Source organism: Perissodus microlepis, chromosome 12, assembly GCF_051167445.1.
Source record: "Perissodus microlepis isolate ML-2025 ecotype Zambia chromosome 12, ASM5116744v1, whole genome shotgun sequence".
NCBI lineage: Eukaryota > Metazoa > Chordata > Actinopteri > Cichliformes > Cichlidae > Perissodus > Perissodus microlepis.
The window spans coordinates 36,829,310-36,846,721 of NC_140472.1; the positions used below are offsets into that span (position 1 = coordinate 36,829,310).

The 17,412-nt window shown below is 49.3% G+C and overlaps 3 protein-coding genes across 4 annotated transcripts; 2 read left to right on the top strand and 1 right to left on the bottom strand.

The window, feature by feature from the left end:
- Nucleotides 1-10,610, top strand: brd3b (bromodomain containing 3b). Of its 2 annotated transcripts, none has more exons than XM_084945573.1 (12): nucleotides 1-138; nucleotides 3,221-3,507; nucleotides 3,588-3,699; nucleotides 3,790-3,927; nucleotides 4,009-4,153; nucleotides 4,384-4,553; nucleotides 4,640-5,035; nucleotides 6,290-6,418; nucleotides 6,489-6,695; nucleotides 6,861-7,093; nucleotides 7,166-7,464; nucleotides 7,684-10,610. In XM_084945573.1, exons 2-12 carry the CDS (start codon nucleotides 3,416-3,418, stop codon nucleotides 7,800-7,802), a joined length of 2,040 nt encoding a protein of 679 aa, XP_084801699.1. In that variant the 5' UTR covers nucleotides 1-138; nucleotides 3,221-3,415; the 3' UTR covers nucleotides 7,803-10,610. The 2 variants fall into 2 exon arrangements, with proteins under 2 accessions (XP_084801699.1, XP_084801700.1); XM_084945574.1 differs by having other exon boundaries at nucleotides 2-138; nucleotides 6,489-6,671.
- Nucleotides 10,611-11,192: 582 nt separating this feature from the next.
- brd3os (BRD3 opposite strand) lies at nucleotides 11,193-13,292 on the bottom strand. Its single transcript, XM_084945586.1, has 2 exons — nucleotides 12,927-13,292; nucleotides 11,193-12,048 (listed from the first exon to the last, which is right to left on the bottom strand). Exon 2 carries the CDS (start codon nucleotides 11,962-11,964, stop codon nucleotides 11,680-11,682), a length of 285 nt encoding a protein of 94 aa, XP_084801712.1. The 5' UTR covers nucleotides 11,965-12,048; nucleotides 12,927-13,292; the 3' UTR covers nucleotides 11,193-11,679.
- Nucleotides 13,124-17,206, top strand: LOC146376962 (general transcription factor II-I repeat domain-containing protein 2-like). The gene is made up of 3 exons (XM_084945250.1): nucleotides 13,124-13,159; nucleotides 15,951-16,185; nucleotides 16,350-17,206. Exons 1-3 carry the CDS (start codon nucleotides 13,124-13,126, stop codon nucleotides 17,204-17,206), a joined length of 1,128 nt encoding a protein of 375 aa, XP_084801376.1.
- Nucleotides 17,207-17,412: the final 206 nt, after the last annotated feature.

Sequence of the window (17,412 nt, forward strand, 5' to 3'; positions counted from 1 at the left end):
ACGGACAAGACAGCTGATAACTCATCTATTATGCTACTTGGCTAAATAAAAATCTTCCAGAAAGCAGTCGCAGCCGCCGCGGGACCGCCGGAGGACCGAGACACGGAGTAAAGAGCGTGTGTGAGCGGGAGAAGCGGGGTGAGCGGGTACCGGGAGCGGAGGGAAAGAGCGGGCAGAGCGGAGAGTGTCGGAGCCTGGCTGGCCGCTCGGCGCCTTCAGACAAAGCTCAGCTAACAGGCTAATGCTGCGTTAGCTAGCCAAACATCGAGCGGTAACGTCCGCAAATATCGCAAAATGTAACCGAGCTAATGCGCCTGGAGTGCGCCAAATTAGATCACGTCGGCCGATATATCACCCCGGCACGCATTTCGTCAGCCCCTCGGCCGCCGTGGGTATTATTACCGACGTGTTACGGCCTCGACGCGGAGCTGTGCTCCGTTAGCCACCTAGCTGTTGCTGTGCCCGCCATCTTTTAAAGCAGGTAAATGGATGTTTGTGCGGAGCTCGAAGTGGAGCGGCCAGAGCCGAGCTCCAGCCCCCTTCACCGGGGCTAGAGATCCACCGACACTACGAGCCATCGGGGTGTCGGTGCAGCCGCCACGTAAGGTCATGTGTGCGGTTTGCCTTGTGCAGCGGAGCGGTGGCTCGTAGCGGTTAGCTTGGCTATTAGCAGCGCACAGGCGGCCCCGGGTCTGCACGGATTTGCCGCTCCGGGTCCCGGTCCCGGTTTTAGACGGCCTGAGGGGGTCTGTTGGATGCAGGAGATCATAGCACGGGTATCATTCTGTTCAGTCCCAGGTGTGTCCAGGACATGCCCAATTAGGGTACACCAGTTCGCATAACATCAATACCATCCTGTTTTTGTTTTGTTTTTTAAATAAATTGTCATCAGTTTGACATTCAGAGCCTTTTCTCTCATTTTGACCCGTGGTGTTGCTTTAAATCAGCAGAGACTCCAAGTAGAGACTGAAGGCTGGACTACCCACAGATCTGTTGTCTTAATTCCATCAGTTGTGATTAAAATATAAAAATGTCCACAGCATACTTTATTTTCACTTTATTGCCTTTTGGATTTGTGACAGTCTCAGAAATTTCCATTAACATAAAATAATGATCTGTAACGTGCCACCTGTGGGTGTAAGAAAGAAACTTAAAAGTGATCAGGTAATTACAGAAAACACTGAGTGACTTTTGATTAACAGTTATTTATTTGAATGTTTAGCTGAACGGGATCAGACGGCTGCTCTGATTGGATAAACACAAGTTTCCCTCAGATTTCTGCCGTGATCGTTGTAGACTCAGGGTCAGTGTGGTCAAAGAAATCATGCTAATGAGAGATTAATAACTAATGTTTGTAAGCAAACCGACACATTAACAAGAACAGTTACATAACTGTTATCAGTTGATGCATTATATCAACAATTGATCTTTAAATATACTGACAGCCCTGATTTGCATCTCATCCGCTGCTATGAACAGATAACAGCCTGTCGGGCCTTCATCAGACGGTCTTACCGCACCAATCAAGCTACCGTAAAGATAAACTTTGGTACATTCTTGTGACAGGAACTCAAACAGGAAATAAAGAAAGTGTGAAGTAAAACACATGGACACATCCAGATCAGAGAGAAAAACTCGTGCAGTAATCCTGGACCTGCAGCAGGTCAACAACAGCTGATGAGTCACTGCACGTTTATCAATGGACTCCAGTGACAGAGGGTTGGACGTGTAACGCGAGGATTAGTTGAATAAAGTTTGACTTGGGACCCGCCCACGCGGCGTTAGGTCTGTTGATGCAACAAATGGCTGAATTTTTCAGCGTTGGATGTTCTCTGATTACTAAACAGATTATTGGTTGGTGGGTGGATCATCTGTCAGTTTATTAATAACAGTCGCTGCAGCCTTGATTATCTGCTGTTGATAAATCTGATTGTGGCCTGAGAGTCAGATTCTAATCAGCGCGAGGCACAAGGATCAGCTGTGTGTCTGATGCTCTTGATTATTAGCGCCTCAGTGTTGGAATCAAACTGGATTCAGGTAGAAAGTAGCAGTTTTTAGGAGTTGGAAAACTTTGGTGAGCTTCGGGCCTCCTTCGTGCTGTTTGTAGCTTCATGAAGCTCCAGATGTTTCAGCAGGCAGTGGTCCAGACTGCACGTTGCTCCTCAACCTGCCATCACAGGTCACAGTCTCCTCTGCATGTGCAGGGATGCTGCTTTGACCTGAGCGATGACAACAACCTGGATGTTCCCTCTGCTCTAGAGCCAAGCGTCCACGATCTCGAGTCAGAATCTCAGCTTCTGATTGGTCAAACCGCAGCACAGCTTCCACTCAGTGTACCTTGAATGAGTTCAGACAGGAGGTGCAGGTGTTTGTGGATCCTGGTTGGAGGAGTCTGTAGCAGTGATTTCGACGTCAGAGTCAGGTCTTAGGGTCTGACCTCCACCAACCTCCACCCACAGCCTGCAGCTCTGCAGCTGCGCCTGTGTGCTCAGGTTTTTCTGATCCGTAGATGATGATTCGTTCTGAGTGACCCTCACTGCCTCTCACAGAGCTGAAGCGCTCAGCCTTCTGGGCTGGGCTTTTACACGTAGTCATGACACTCACTAACCTCGTTAGCTGCCAGATGTTGAAGCAGCTGTTTTTAAAGCTTTATGTACAGATGTGTGTAGCAGCCGAGCTGGCCTGGTCCTGGAAGCTCCCTGCTGTCTTTGCACAGAGATCAAACAGCCAGCTGCCATTTAACCTGTTGCACTTCATTCATCGGCCAGAGTTTAAAACCTTGCTGAGCCCCGCCTCCAAAGATGCCCAGAACGCTTCAGAGAAGACTCGCTCTCAGCGAGGACGTGAAGCTGAGCGTCAGGACTAAATGACCGACCTGAGCTGAAGTTTCAGTTTTCAGCGTCTTCCTCCAGACGTATGGTGGCAAACATCCCTCGTCCTCCAGCTTCTCTGCGCTCGTTTGTTTGTGTTAGTGTAACCGCGGCACCGTAGCCAGCCGGGCGTCACCGACCATCCAAACGTTGCCGCTGTACGATTAAGTTCTTAGAGAGACATCAGCTTTAGATGGAAACCAGCGAGCTGACTTTAAACAACGATCGCGGACTGTTTGGACAGGAAATGGTTAATGACCTCAAACTGGTGTGATGGGCGGGGTTAAAAGCGTTACCTCCCCAGAATCAATAACCCCTAATCACCGCCCCTCTCTCTCTGTGTTTTTCAGGTCGTGCGATGGGAGTTTGTCTCTTCGGGGAACACTTGAGCTGAAGCGGCTGAACTGAACACGCGCACGGACACACACCTGTGCACACACACCTGTGCACACACACCTGGCCTCGGCCCACAGAAGGAGTCCTTTTTCACCTTCCAGTCAGACGCTGCCGTCCCACTGTGCATCGCTGCATCACCGTCGTCCACCATGTCGGACGCCCCTGAGGCTGCGCCCCCCAGCCCCCCTCCCCTCACCAACCCGCCCCCCCCTGAGGTCACCAACCCCACCAAACCGGGCAGGTAGGACACAACTGAGAAAGACTCCTGATAGGCTGTTAGAGGCAGGTGAATGGTGTGTGCTGACTGTGTGTGTGTCTCAGGAAAACCAACCAGCTGCAGTACATGCAGAACGTGGTGGTGAAGACGCTGTGGAAGCATCAGTTCGCCTGGCCCTTTTACCAACCCGTGGACGCCATCAAGCTGTGTCTGCACGTGAGTAACCATTGCTCTCTCGCCACACACACACACACACACACACACACACACAGCTGAGTGTTTTCCTGACCACGCTGGTGTGTGCAGGATTACCACAAAGTGATCAAAAACCCGATGGACATGGGAACCATTAAGAAGCGTCTGGAGAACAATTATTACTGGAGCGCCAGCGAGGCAATGCAGGACTTCAACACCATGTTCACCAACTGTTACATCTACAACAAGGTAAAGGGGGCAGAGCCAGGGCGCTGAGTGCACCTGTGTGCAGCTGTGATGGCATTAACCTCTTTGTGTGTGTGTGTGTAGCCCACAGACGACATCGTCCTCATGGCTCAGGCTTTAGAGAAGATCTTCCTGCAGAAAGTCGCTCAGATGCCTCAAGAAGAAGTCGCTCTGCTGCCTCCGGCTCCCAAAGGCAAGAACAAGAGCAAACAGCCGGCCGCCACCACAGGTGAGACGGATACAGGTAACGCTGCGGTACCAGAGGTGGTCTCGACCCAGGTCTTACACTGCACTCACCTTTATTGAGAGAAATTGGTGATTGGTTGATCAGGTGTTCAGGTGTGGGTTCTGTGTTTGCAGCAGTAGATCAGAATCCTCTCCTGCATCTGCACTTGAACGTGTGCAGGAAATACTGCAGTACTGCTGAAGTACTCACAGTACTTCCTGTCTCTCTTTCAGTGAGTCAACAGGCAGAGTCTTCAGCCTCCCCTCCCCCATCCTATCCTTCCCCCTCTCCCTCTCAGACGCCAGTAATCTCGACCACGCCCACACCAGTCCAGGCCACGCCCCCTGTGTCTGCACCTCAGCCTCCTGCGACCTTGATGCCATCTGCCCAGCCTGTGGTTAAGGTAAGAGGCGTGTGCGGCGACATGGCGTCATGTGACCTGAAACAGAACCTGAGCCCGCCCTCTCCACCTGTCTGTCTCTCTAACAGAAGAAAGGCGTGAAGAGGAAAGCTGATACCACCACTCCGACCACGTCGGCCATCTCTGCCGGCCGCGCAGACTCTCCGTCTGCTCAGGACGCCAAACCGGCTAAACTGGCCTCGTCTCGCCGTGAAGCCGCTGCCCGCCCCACCAAGACCCGGCGGGACACCGGGGACGACCTGGCGGCTGGGGACGTGGGTGCCGGAGGCGTCGGCCCCGGGGGGAGGAAAGGCAGTAAGCTGGGTGAGCAGATGAAACACTGCGATGCCATCCTGAAGGAGATGCTCTCGAAGAAGCACGCCGCCTATGCCTGGCCCTTCTACAAGCCCGTGGACGCTGAGGCGCTGGAGCTGCACGACTACCACGACATCATCAAACACCCCATGGACCTCAGCACCATCCGGGTAATGACATCATCACGTAGACACGAGGTTAGAGTGAGGTCAACAGTGGTTCAAACTCTGCAGGCGCCATAGAAACTCTCCTGACTACAACGTGATCGGTGACCATCAATATCACAGATTTGATGTTTTAAAGAAAATTAAGAAAGTCTGTGCGAGCGGGAACTGACCCAGAGTGAGGGAGGGCTTTTCTGCTCGCTGTAACCGAACATACGTCCACGCCGCCGTGACGTCACGACGTTCGCCAGCACGGAGTGAACCTCAAACAGGTCGAGGCGTTAGAGTGACGAGGTTTTCTCGTGTGTGGGCGATACCCGAGCTTCCCTCATCATTCTGTGTGGTGTTAGTCGGAGATCCACAGGTGAGCGTCCGCAGGCTGTTGCTCCTGTTTGTGGTGCAGCACACAGTCAGACCCCTCCTCTTTGGTAAAGCCCGCTCAGTCGAAACGCGCTCAGCGCTGATCGATTCGTTTTTTCCATATTTTGTGAGATGTTGTGGTGACTGAAGCTCCATTTCCATTAGTTCTGACTGGTTTTCCGTGACAGTCGAGTACCACCTGATATGCGTGATCACCGTCATAGCAACGGGGCGGAGCGTCCCATGACATAATTAGTACGTGACATGAACGCTACAAGAAACGTGGAGGCGTCTGTGTACTTGCTGCTCGGTCTGTGTCGCACTCAGGGACCGCGGCGTTGTGCGATGTAACCGCTGGGTTTCGATGAGTCACGACTCATCAGGCGACACCGCTGATTAGCCCGTCGATGGCACGCAGTCTGTTACTTTTCCAGATCGCTTGAAACCTCCCCTGAGCAGGCACTAAAAAGACCCGTGGTACCAGGTGTTACTGGGAAACCCGAGCAGAGCCGACCGGAGCAGGTACTCGTGGGAACAGCAGGTTTCAGTGGCGGCGGCGCCGCCTGATGAGATGACTCTGACTGACAAACAAAGTTTAACTCCGAGCACGTAATCTGAAGTTGAACGAGTACAGCTGAATGCAGATAATATACGTTGTTGTATGTAGTAGTACTGCAATAACCCCGGTTATTGCAGTACTACTGAGTAAAACATGGAAATCATAACAACGCTATGTCGAGATCGTGGGCTGCGGCGATTCCCAGCCCTGCGGCCGGGTCAAAGCTCGCTCTGGTGGAAAACTGGAACCTTTTAACGCCGTTGGGTGTCTGTACTCCGGACCTTCAGATGTCCAAATGGGAGGTTTGGCGCCATCTCTGACGTTCATTTGTTTCCTGACAGAAAAAAATGGATAAAGGCGAGTACAGCGACCCTCAGAGCTTCGCCACTGACGTCAGGTTAATGTTCTCCAACTGCTACAAGTACAACCCCCCAGACCACGAGGTGGTGGCCATGGCCCGCAAGCTGCAGGTACGTAAAGCCTCCGTTTCCTGCTCGATCGATCGCTGCGATCAGGTATCGATAACCCGTCTGCCATTAGGACGTGTTTGAAATGCGTTTCGCTAAAATCCCTGACGAGGGCCTGGAGGCGTCGGTCCCCACCACGACACCGGTGGTCAGCAAAAGCACCGCCTCCTCCGACAGCAGCAACAACTCCTCCTCTGACGAATCATCCGACTCTGAGGAGGAGCGGGCCACGCGATTGGCTGAGCTACAGGAGCAGGTTGGTGCTGCCGACCAATCACAGGTCAAGAACATCTTGGTTTTCTTCTTTTTATCATTTTAGATTTCACGATTTGTTTACTTGACATTCATGTTTGAAATATCCATGGCTCCTGTGACTCACCCCGTGAAGGCGTGGCCGTGTATTGATCACAGATGACGGGTATTGATAATCAGTTTATTCCATCAGTTGAAGGCGGTGCACGAGCAGCTGGCGGTCCTGTCCCAGGCGCCGGTCAGCAAGCCAAAGAAGAAGAAAGAGAAGAAAGACAAGGAGAAGAAGAAAGAGAAGGAGAAAGACAAGGGAAATAAAGGCAAGATGGAGGAAGAGAAGAAGCCAAAGGCCGCCGCCCAGCAGCCCAAACCGGCCAATCAGAAGAAGGCGCCAGCCAGAAAAGCCAACAGCACGGTGACGGCCACCAGGTACGACTCAGTGTTCAGCAAATCCACCTGAGAAAAGGGACAATGTAGTGACCGCAGTGACTGTGTTTCCAGGCAACCCAAGAAAGGCAGCAAGACGTCGGGCAGCGGCTCAGCCAACGGGGACGACGGCGAGGAGTCGTCGCTGCCGATGTCGTACGATGAGAAGCGGCAGCTGAGTCTGGACATCAACCGGCTGCCGGGAGAGAAGCTGGGCCGTGTCGTGCACATCATCCAGACCAGAGAGCCGTCGCTGAGGGACTCCAACCCCGACGAGATCGAGATCGACTTCGAGACGCTCAAACCCTCCACGCTCCGAGAGCTCGAGCGCTACGTCAAGTCCTGCCTGCAGAAGAAGCAGAGGAAGCTACTGCGTAAGTACCGCCTCAAAAGCACGGCCGTCGATGTCTGAGCGGTCCGATACGAGGGGGGGTGGGTTCATCGTGTGAGCGTTGGACTTGGGCGACTGAGCCGTGTTGTCTAGGCAACAATCATCTTCATCCCCTCTGTCGTTGCCGTCGAGCGCCAACAGAAACGGTGTCACCTGGCCGGGACTGTCTCATTGACTCGTCTTCCTTTATTTCTCTTTTCAGAGAAGGCAGCTGGAGGCGGGGCCTCAGGAGGCGGGGCTAGTCGTTTGAGTGGCAGCTCCTCTTCCTCCTCCGATGACAGCTCCTCGACAGGAACCTCCTCATCCTCCGACACAGACTGAACACACGTTCACACGTACACGTGTTACTGAACACACACACACACACACACACCTCCATCCTGAACAAACACAAAGACAGAGATACACACTCTGAACTTGTTACACACACGTTTAAACACACAGAGACTGGATGTAAATAGGCTGACCTGTTTGTTTTTTTTTAGCTCCTAGTGCTTTTGTTTTTTGTTTTATTTTTTGCGCTATTGGAGGACTGCAGACAGAAGAAAGTGATGGAGGAGGAAGGATGTGGGCGGAGTCAGGTAGAGCGATGGGCAGCCCGTCTGGGAGTCTTACTGATCTGTGGACAGAAATGCAACCGTCGAGACTTTCTTTCTTCGTCTTTTTCTTCTTCGTGGACGGCCGGCGGTGACCCCTGACCTCTGAATACATTCCACAAGTATCATTGGAGAGGAGGAGCAGGTGATCTCAGCAGGTTTGTGGATACTGAGACGAATGAGCGCATCTCACGTTTCATTTGAAGGTGTCGGCAGCGCTGCAGCAGAGAGAAGACCTGACGATGTCAGCGTGTGACATCACAGAACAGTTTTACCGATGACCGTTTTTTCTCTGAACCTGGCGGCAAGGCGTTGTTTAGCCCCTCCTTCTGATGTGCCGTCTGCTACTTTAAACTGGGATTGAGAAAACCAGCGAGGTGGGAAACAGGCAGGAGTATGGCGGTGGGCGGGGTCAGCAGGAAAATACAGTTTAGCAGTTTAAAGGTACTTTTTGTAAAATCCAGTTTAAATGTTAAAATTAAAAGCTTTTCAAATTAAAAGTGTGTCACTGAGGTGAAAAAGGAAGAACTTTAGTGTAATACCAGTTTGTGCCACTAAATGAAACCAGCGTAAACTTTATTTAAAACGGGTATGAGCACGTTCCTGTGCCAGTGTGAAAACGAAGAGGACAAGGCCTGACCTCAGTCAGTGGTGACATGGTGCCCCCTGGTGGTGGAATGTTTAGTTACATTCTGCAGAAGGTTGTTACAAAAAGTATCTTTAATTCAAAACTTTATTTAAACCATTTTGAGGTATTTATGACGGGTGACTGACGGCGCCAGGCCGAAACCCTGATTTTGTTGATGGTGGTTGGTTCAGTTTGGCGTTAAACCCTTTAAAACACGTAACAGGAAACTGCGTGCCTGCAGATAGAACAGAGGGCGTGCCCATGCCGCCTGCTCTGGAGCTGAGTCCTCATCAGGTAACGCTTTAAAAAGTGTCCAGGTGGACTCTTGACGGATCGTCTCAGCGGGAAATAAAGGTTTGGGGTTTTTTTAACCAGATTTTTTTGGCTGATCGACCCTTTGGATCGAACCGGCTTCTGGATCTTTCAGCTCCACCTTAAAAACCTCTGAGACCAACCCTGCCCCCTGCTGGTCCTGCAACCCAACACACAACTTCCTGTTTGTCCTTGGGGTCATCGTGGCAATGTGGGTGGGGTCACAGGATCCTGACCCCGCCCCCAACGCGGCTCTGTCAGCACAGAGACGTTGATTTATTTTTTTGTAACACTACATTTCCTGTTTTTGATTTTCAGGTTGTGTGCTGAACTTGTTTGTGTCTTATGAGGTTCTCTATATAAAATGTCTTTCTATTGCTGTCCTGTTCAAGCGCCGCCCCCATTCTCACCCCGCCAAAAAAGAACCACTCATACTGTACCGCCTCCTCCTGTCAGGGTCCAAACTCGGAGCACCTCGTTTCTTTTAAAGCTTTTTAGACAATTTATTTTAAGGTTTTAGAGCTCGCTGCCGCTCAGAGGACATCAGGACGCAAGAAACGTTTTCTGAGGAAAATGCCACGCCCACTGCAGTCACGACTCATTTTCGCGATTTCAGAAAAAACCCGTCTGTCAAGCGCTTGGCGGATGTTTGTGGCTTATGTTGGGCATTGTGGCGTCAGATTTCTGATCACCTGACATCAGTGTCAGACGGATAGGCCTGTTGCCCTCTGACCTATGATCTGTGGTTACACCTCCGATGGTGTTGGGCTCTCTGGGACGCGGCCATAGTTGTTCTTATCCCTGGAAAATTCATCATGACGTTGACCGCCGCGTCCTCGGTGGCGTTCTGAACTTTGTACAAGCTGCAGAGCGCAAACAAAGATGAATCATGAATATTAGACGTAGAGTTTTACTGAAACTGTTGAATCGACATGCCCAATGATATAAATGGTTTCCGATTGGCTGGAGCCAGGGGGGCGTGTTCAGTAAAATCTCACCTCCCCTTGCTCCTCTGACCCCTGATTATTGGCGACCTCCAGCTGGAGATCAGTTTACCTGTGGTGCCCCCTGGAGGTAACCTGGTAAGAAACCTGTAAATGACAGGTGTTGGAGAATAATCTGACGTCGTGATCACACGACCTCCGGGTGGCACCACATCGTCATCTGTTGTCACGGATCTTTCCTTTAGCCTCCACGTATTGTTTTGCAGGCGCATTACGACTCGATGGACCGGGCAAAGCGTTCGATCGGGACCCCCTGCGACAGACAGGCGGACAGCTCGTTGCCACAGTAACCCTCCTCTTTGTTTTTAGTTGATGGTTGAGCTTCGACGCTCATAGTTAATTTTGTATTTTAATAAGAAAAGGAAACAGTGGTTTTATGTATTGCATGCACTCCGGCCGTACGTTTTTCTCGCGTATGTTTGAGCGCTGTATAGTAGCTGTAAAGTAGCCGTCTGAGGTTAGAGCGAGCTCCACTCGTAGAGACGCAGAGGGGACGAAACAAGTGAATTATTTGATGTAATTACTGATATGGGATCCTTATTTTCTGAGTTCATTTGTTTTCATAAATAAACACATAAACTGAAAACAAGTGGCTCCACTCTTTTGTCACCGAGCGCGCTCTAACGGACGAAGTGAGAGAAGTCCTCGGGGGCCACCTGAAGCGTGCTGTGACACTGGACGTTGTCCTGGACTGCACCGAGTGGGCGGGGCTGAGACGAGCCCGCTGCTCCCTCGTGACACGCTGGAGTCGACATGCAGCTAATTCTAAACTAATAAACAGTCACCACACACACAAGCCCCGCCCCACCCCCTATCCCACTCTTTAATCCTGGGGTGTCAAATATAAGGCTCGAGGGCCAGAATGGGAAAATGTGAAGGGAGGATCAAATTCTGGACTTTTTCATGAGTTTCATTTCCTGCTGCTTCGAACCACACCAAAGTCCTTATGTGAAAGAAAAGGTTTTGTGAGTTACAGCAGATGTTTGATCATCACAGTCTGAACACATTTATTAGCTCAGAATCTTTGATTTACTGCAGTAACATTTCTTCATCGTGCAGGAAAACGGATGTGCTGGTGGAACTGTGCTTGGCGTTGTTTGTATATCAGTTTCACTGGCCTGACATTAGGGGGCGCTCTCAGACAGTCTTCACTGAGTAAGAATGACAGAGCTAAAACAAAACATTTTATTCGTCGTTTCCATAAATCAGTAACACGTCTGAAGACTCGTTACCTTCAATTTCTCTCAGTGACAATGATTTTACCCAGAAAGCACCAGTGTGCTGTAACTGCGTGCTGATTGGTCACTTAAGGGTTTCAAACAGGACAATGTTTGGTGGCATGCTGGATGAAGGTGATGGTTTCAGTGTGGTGCTGCTGGCTTCATTCCCCAAATCAAAATGGAGGACACTAGGGTTAGGGATACTGACACGGGACGCCCCCTGTAGGGCAGGAAGTCCATTAAACTGGTCATCAGAGCTGACGCTGGAGCTCGCCAAGCTGACAATTAATACTGTTCGCTTTTTTCCTGTCTGCAGTCAGTGGGTGAGAAAGGGGATGGGCGGGGGCGTGGATCTTAATGCTTCTCTCTGATTGGACAGTTCTCTAAATTAAAAACAAACTGTTTGTTAGCGACCAAACTGAACTGCTCCCGTTTGCGTCACATGATGCTGCAGATCCGGGACCGCCCCTCGTCCGCACCCCTCCTGTCTCGGACCAGGACTGCCTGGTTGCCATAGTTACTGTACCAGGCTGATTGGCTGCGGCTCAGGTAGGTGGAGGGCGGTGCTGCTTCCAGCTGCTGCTGCTGCCAGATGAGCAGTGACGTGTCGCGATACCGCAGCCGCCCGAAGACCTCGGACAGCGCCTTCTCTGCCAGGGGGGGCCGAGCAGAACAGTGAGGAGCCCGTCCCTCTACGACAGCTGGATCAGACATGTCTGACATGGCGTCGGCGCTCCAAGGACCAGTGCGACTCGGTCCAGATTGGACCGTCTCAGGACAAAGTCTGACCCCGTCATAACCTCACACCTGAAGAAGAGCACAGGTGAACCGTTAGAGTTCAGAGTTCTAACCCCGCCCTCAAATACTCATACAGGTGTGGACAGGTGTTAGATGTCATCACCAGCTTCCAGTTTGCATGCAGGAGACAGACACTAGCTCTGCTTTTAAGATTCAAACTTTCCTTTTTGCTAAAGCATATAGTTAGGGCTGGACCAGGTGACACTGAATCCTCCCTTAGTTATGCTGCAATAGGTGTAGGCTGCCGAGGATTCCCATGATGCACTGAGTGTTTCTCTATGTGTTATTAGACTTCTGTGCATTGAATCATACTTGTTATTGATCTCGGTCTCTCTTCCACAGCATGTCTTTATTCTGTCTTCCTTCTCTCACCCCAACCGGTCGCGGCAGATGGCCCCGCCCCTCCCTGAGCCTGATTCTAATAGGGGTTACTTCCTGTTAAAAGAGTTTTTCCTTCCCACTGTCGCCACAGTGCTTGCTCATAGGGAGTTGTCTGATCTTTGGAGCTTTCTCAGTATCACTGTGTGCTTTTTACCTTACAGTAGAAAGCACTTTGAGGTGACAGTTGCTGTGGCGCTAATAATATAAATGAAATTGGATTAAACTGACACTGTGAAGAACCTGAAACCTCGGAGGTCTTCACAGGTGACCCTCACCTCATACTCTGAAGAAAGGTGAACAGCTTGCTCTTTAATTTAAAACCAAATTCTGATTGGCTGGGAGTGCTGCGGTCATCGCTGATGGTGAATCAGACTCTATCAACATCCTCCTCTGTCACACCAACCCTCTGTATGTCCTCATTCACTACATCCACGAGTCTCTCTGCTCAATGTGAATAAAGTTATTTTGAACGGTAATTACGGCTGTGCGAAATTCACCGGGTTTACCTCCATCAGCTTGGCCGCCCTCCTGCTGTCGTCCCCACCGGCTGCAGCGCCTCATCCCGGGCTGAGCTCCGCTGGCCGAGCGGCTAACAGCTCCTGCTCAGACTGCTGAAGCCGCAGCCTCCGGCTAATCCCGCTGCTAGTTCTTAGCCTCAGTTAGCTCCTCAGAGATCAGGTCACAGCACGAGCTCCCCGCGACGATGACGTCAACGTCAATACACGCCGAAGCTGAAAACGTCAGAATATAAGCTGTGACGTTTCACCGTGTTTCAGCCCTGCTGACGTTAGCATGGTTAGCCTTTAGCCGCAGAGCGTCTGGAGCTTCCGTTGAAACCAATAGCAACGGTGCGTCTGCAGTCTGGTCCGGGCAGCAACAAAGCGCGCGGTCACAGATGTTCCACTCCTGACGTTACCGACAGTATATGCGCAAACACGAGTCACCTTTCCTGTCAGCTGATTGGACACCTGTCCCCAGGTGCTCACAGTCCTTTAATTAGCAATATGACAGTTAGGTTCACGAGGCCTCCGCTGCTCTGACACCTGCCGGGACAAAGATCTCACCTGAAACCAGCTCAGCTGTTCAACTTTTACAGCAAACTCAGAAAGTATCAGACAAGATTCCCGTCATTTATCTCGCAGCTGGGAAAGTCCCTCTATCCAGCGGCTGAGACAGGTGTGACAGAATTCACCTGTCGAGAAACTTCAAACAAGCTGACAAAATTAAAAACACATTAAGGAGCAGAATAACTGGATTGAAAAGAGTTTAATCCTCCATCTGCAGTTTTCTATGTGGCCAAACGGAGGCTGCTATGGCAGCTGTTTTTGTCCCTGCTGCAAAGAGCCAATCCAACTACAGAGCATCAGCTGCCTAGGCCGCATCCTTCGGAGGACCCGGCCTTCGCGTTCTACGTGGCCCGGGTCCCCTGAAGGCCGGAAGTGAGCGTCTGTGAAATGGGACGGTCTGCCCTTCAGATTTGCGTCACCGCTGTGTCGGTGGAGTTTAATAAACTCGGCCGTCTGCTCCTTGCTATCTAAAATATAACAGGACACTGGAGTAAACTCTCGACCATCTCACACACTGTTTAATCGGTTTTCTTTTTTCTTCTTTTTTAAACTATGATTTATAGATTTTTTTTGGAACAATACAAACAGCAACAAATCAGCTGAGCCAAATACAAATAAGAATAAGGGAAGAAAAAGAAACAAATACAGATGCATGAGTTACAGATGTACATGTCTGGGTCAAAATATGTGCAGTGTTTTACATTTAAAGTCAAGGGAAAGAGAAAAGAAAAAAAGGGCAGAGAAAAATACAGACATTAATTACTGTGTTTAAAAACAAAATGTGATCCTCTTTATGTAATAGCACAGCAAGGTCACCACATCCTACAGAATGCATCACAATTGCCCTTTATGATGGCACTAAGGCACTCCATTGGCAGCACCTTGAACATTTCTCTGTACCGTTGTGTAACAGTGGGGCGCTGTCTCTGAATCCATTATATTTTTTTTTGAACGCCAATCATCAAATATACTAATGCCAATACCTTTAAGCTTTATTCCTAATTAGAGGCTGCAGTGCACTAGAAAAACCTCTTCTTCCGACGTGGGCAGCAATATTATGCCAAACCTTAAGTGTAGGCAACAAAATGAAATTATTTCTGACACCAAGAGGAAGGTCAGCCAGATCAATAGATAAAAGACTAAGAGGCGAAAGAGGGTCACAGCACCAAGTATCTACCGGTGGCTCGCCTTGGTATAGAAAGGAATGTAACCACCCTGAGATTATATTATTATTATACAGTAATAATCTAAAAGGTTAGGAAGTGCCTGCCCCCCCTCATCTGTAGGCAGTTATAAAATCTGTATTTTTAGTCTAGATTTCTTCCCATGCCATATAAATTTAGTAAGATATCCCTCAATCTCTGAGAATGTTTTTCTGTTGATCCTGAGAGGCAACATTTGTATGGGATATAATATTCTGGGTAAAACATTCATTTTGATTAAACTTATTCTACCCATGCAAGATAGGGGGAGGTCAAACCGTCGTGTTTAGAATAAAACATCCCAGCTCACTGATCTGATCGGGGCAACAGTGCCTAAAATATTGCATAATGTTGCTGAGAGATCTTTTACTCTGTGGTAATCTTAGATGAGTAGTTTTATGGACAAAAACCAGCAGGTCATTCAGTGTTCCCTTAGTGCTGATGTGTCAGAGATGTTGGTGTAACTGAAGTAATGTTGTTAAGTCCTTAAAGTCATGTTCTTTTATTGTCATGACTGTATTTGAAGCTATTTTTATTTTTGTATGATACCTGATTTATATGGAATATGGCTGAAGTAAACTAAAGTCTAAAATACTTAGTCATTTGTTTAATAGTAATTTAACATATAAAACTATGAATTGTAATTTTAAATGGTTTAAAAGCATGTAGAATAGCATATGTAGGCAAGTATATTTCTCCTTTTATCAAGAAGCAAAGACAAAAAGGAAAGAAAAAAGAAACGGGGCAGGGCTCGGTGGCTGAATCATCCGTCCCCACCGATGCCAAAACCAAATCTACGCCCTTGCTGTAAGGATTTGATTGCATCTAAGATTTCCTGCGCCCTAATGGGACTGCAAAGATCTAATCGACTTTCCTCTGATAGTATAGGGAGATTAACATTATCAACAAACAATTTCCTAGCATCTACAGCAGGGGTGTCAAACGTACGGCCCGCGGGCCGGATCAGGCCCGCAAACGGGTTTAATCCGGCCCGTGAGATGATTTTGTAAAGTATAAAAATGAGCAGCAATTTTTCAATAAAGAAACTGCTGTTCCAATTGTGTCCATTGGATGGCGCCATAGCAATTGTGAGCTACTTTGTTTTGCCCGCGAAATCTAAACCTGATGTGGTTTGGCACCCTCATTGCCCCAATATGTCTCTGTCAAAAAAGAGAACAGTGGATGCAGAGTGCTCCAAGAAAAATGGTCATCCTCCTATTTATTCACGGAAGGGAAAGCTGTATGTTTGGTGTGTTCCCAGCATGTTGCAGTGCTGAAAGAATATAACCTCCGTCGCCACCGTGTGAGTCTTCATGCCGACAAATATGACAACTTTCAAGGACAGCGGAGAAGAGAGAAGGTGAACGAACTGTTGGCGGGTCTGAAGAAACAGCAGTCTGTGTTTACTCACAGCCGAGACATCAGTGACGCTGCAGTGAAAGCTAGCTACCTCATTGCTAACGACATTGCACTAGCTTCAAAACCATTTAGTGAGGGTGAATTTGTAAAAACATGTATGATGAAGGCATCGGAGATTGTGTGCCCTGAAAAGCGCCAGGCCTTTGCAAATATCAGCCTGACAAGAAACACAGTTACCGACAGGATTTCTGATCTTTCAGCGGATTTGGACAAAAAATAAAGTCATTTATTGTGTTTTCAGTTGCAATTGATGAAGGCACGGACATTACTGATGTTGCACAACTGGCAATTTTCATCCGCGGAGTTGATGACTCATTGACCGTCACCGAGGAGTTTGTGGAGTTGGTACCGATGACAGATACAACGACCGCAGCTGATATTTTCACCGCACTCGTCGGCGCGCTGGACAGGGTCGGAGTGGACCGGTCCCGCGCTGTCAGCCTGGCTACAGATGGTGCGCCCTCAATGATCTGGAAGAAAGCAGGCGTTGTAAAAAAGTCCAGAGATAAAGTGCAATCTGCAAATGGAGGACGGGATTTTTGGACTTTTCACTGTATTTTGCACCAGGAGGCTTTGTGTTGCAAGTCACTGAAAATGGATAACGTCATGAAGGTGGTCATCCAAACTGTTAATGTCATCCGATCCAGAAGCGTCAATCACCGTCAGTTTGACAGCCTTCTCAGAGAGAAAGACCACATCTATGGCATGCCGTACCACACTGCGGTGAGATGGTTGAGCCGAGGTGCTGTGCTGAGGCGTTCCTTTGATTTACGAGAAGAAGTTGAACAGTTTATGGAAGAAAAGGGCAAACCAGTGTTAGAATTTCATTCTGCAGAATGGATGCAGGACCTTGCATTTATGGTGGATGTTACAGAGCACCTGAATAACCTGAACAAACAGCTGCAAGGATGCAACAAAGTTGTCAGGCAGTATTATGACAGCATACGTTCTTTCAAGTTGAAGCTGTTATTGTGGGAGACGCAGCTCGCTGGCGGTGATGCAGCTCACTTCCCCTGTCTGAAAAATGTGTGCACGATCCAAAGTGTGGCAGATATGAAGCGGTTCAAAGATAAAATAACGGGACTGTTACTAGTTTGAGCAACGATTTCAGATTTTTGGTGAACTGGAGAAAGACTTCAAAGTTTTTTGCTCGCTGTTCAGCGTGAATCCCTCTGATCTGCTGTCAGGATCCAACTTGAAATAATAGACTTGCAGTGTGACTCGGATTTGAAGGGCAAAAGCCGCAGCTGGCTTGAACACATTCTGTCAGAATCTCTTGCCAGGTTACCCCAACTTGACAGCCC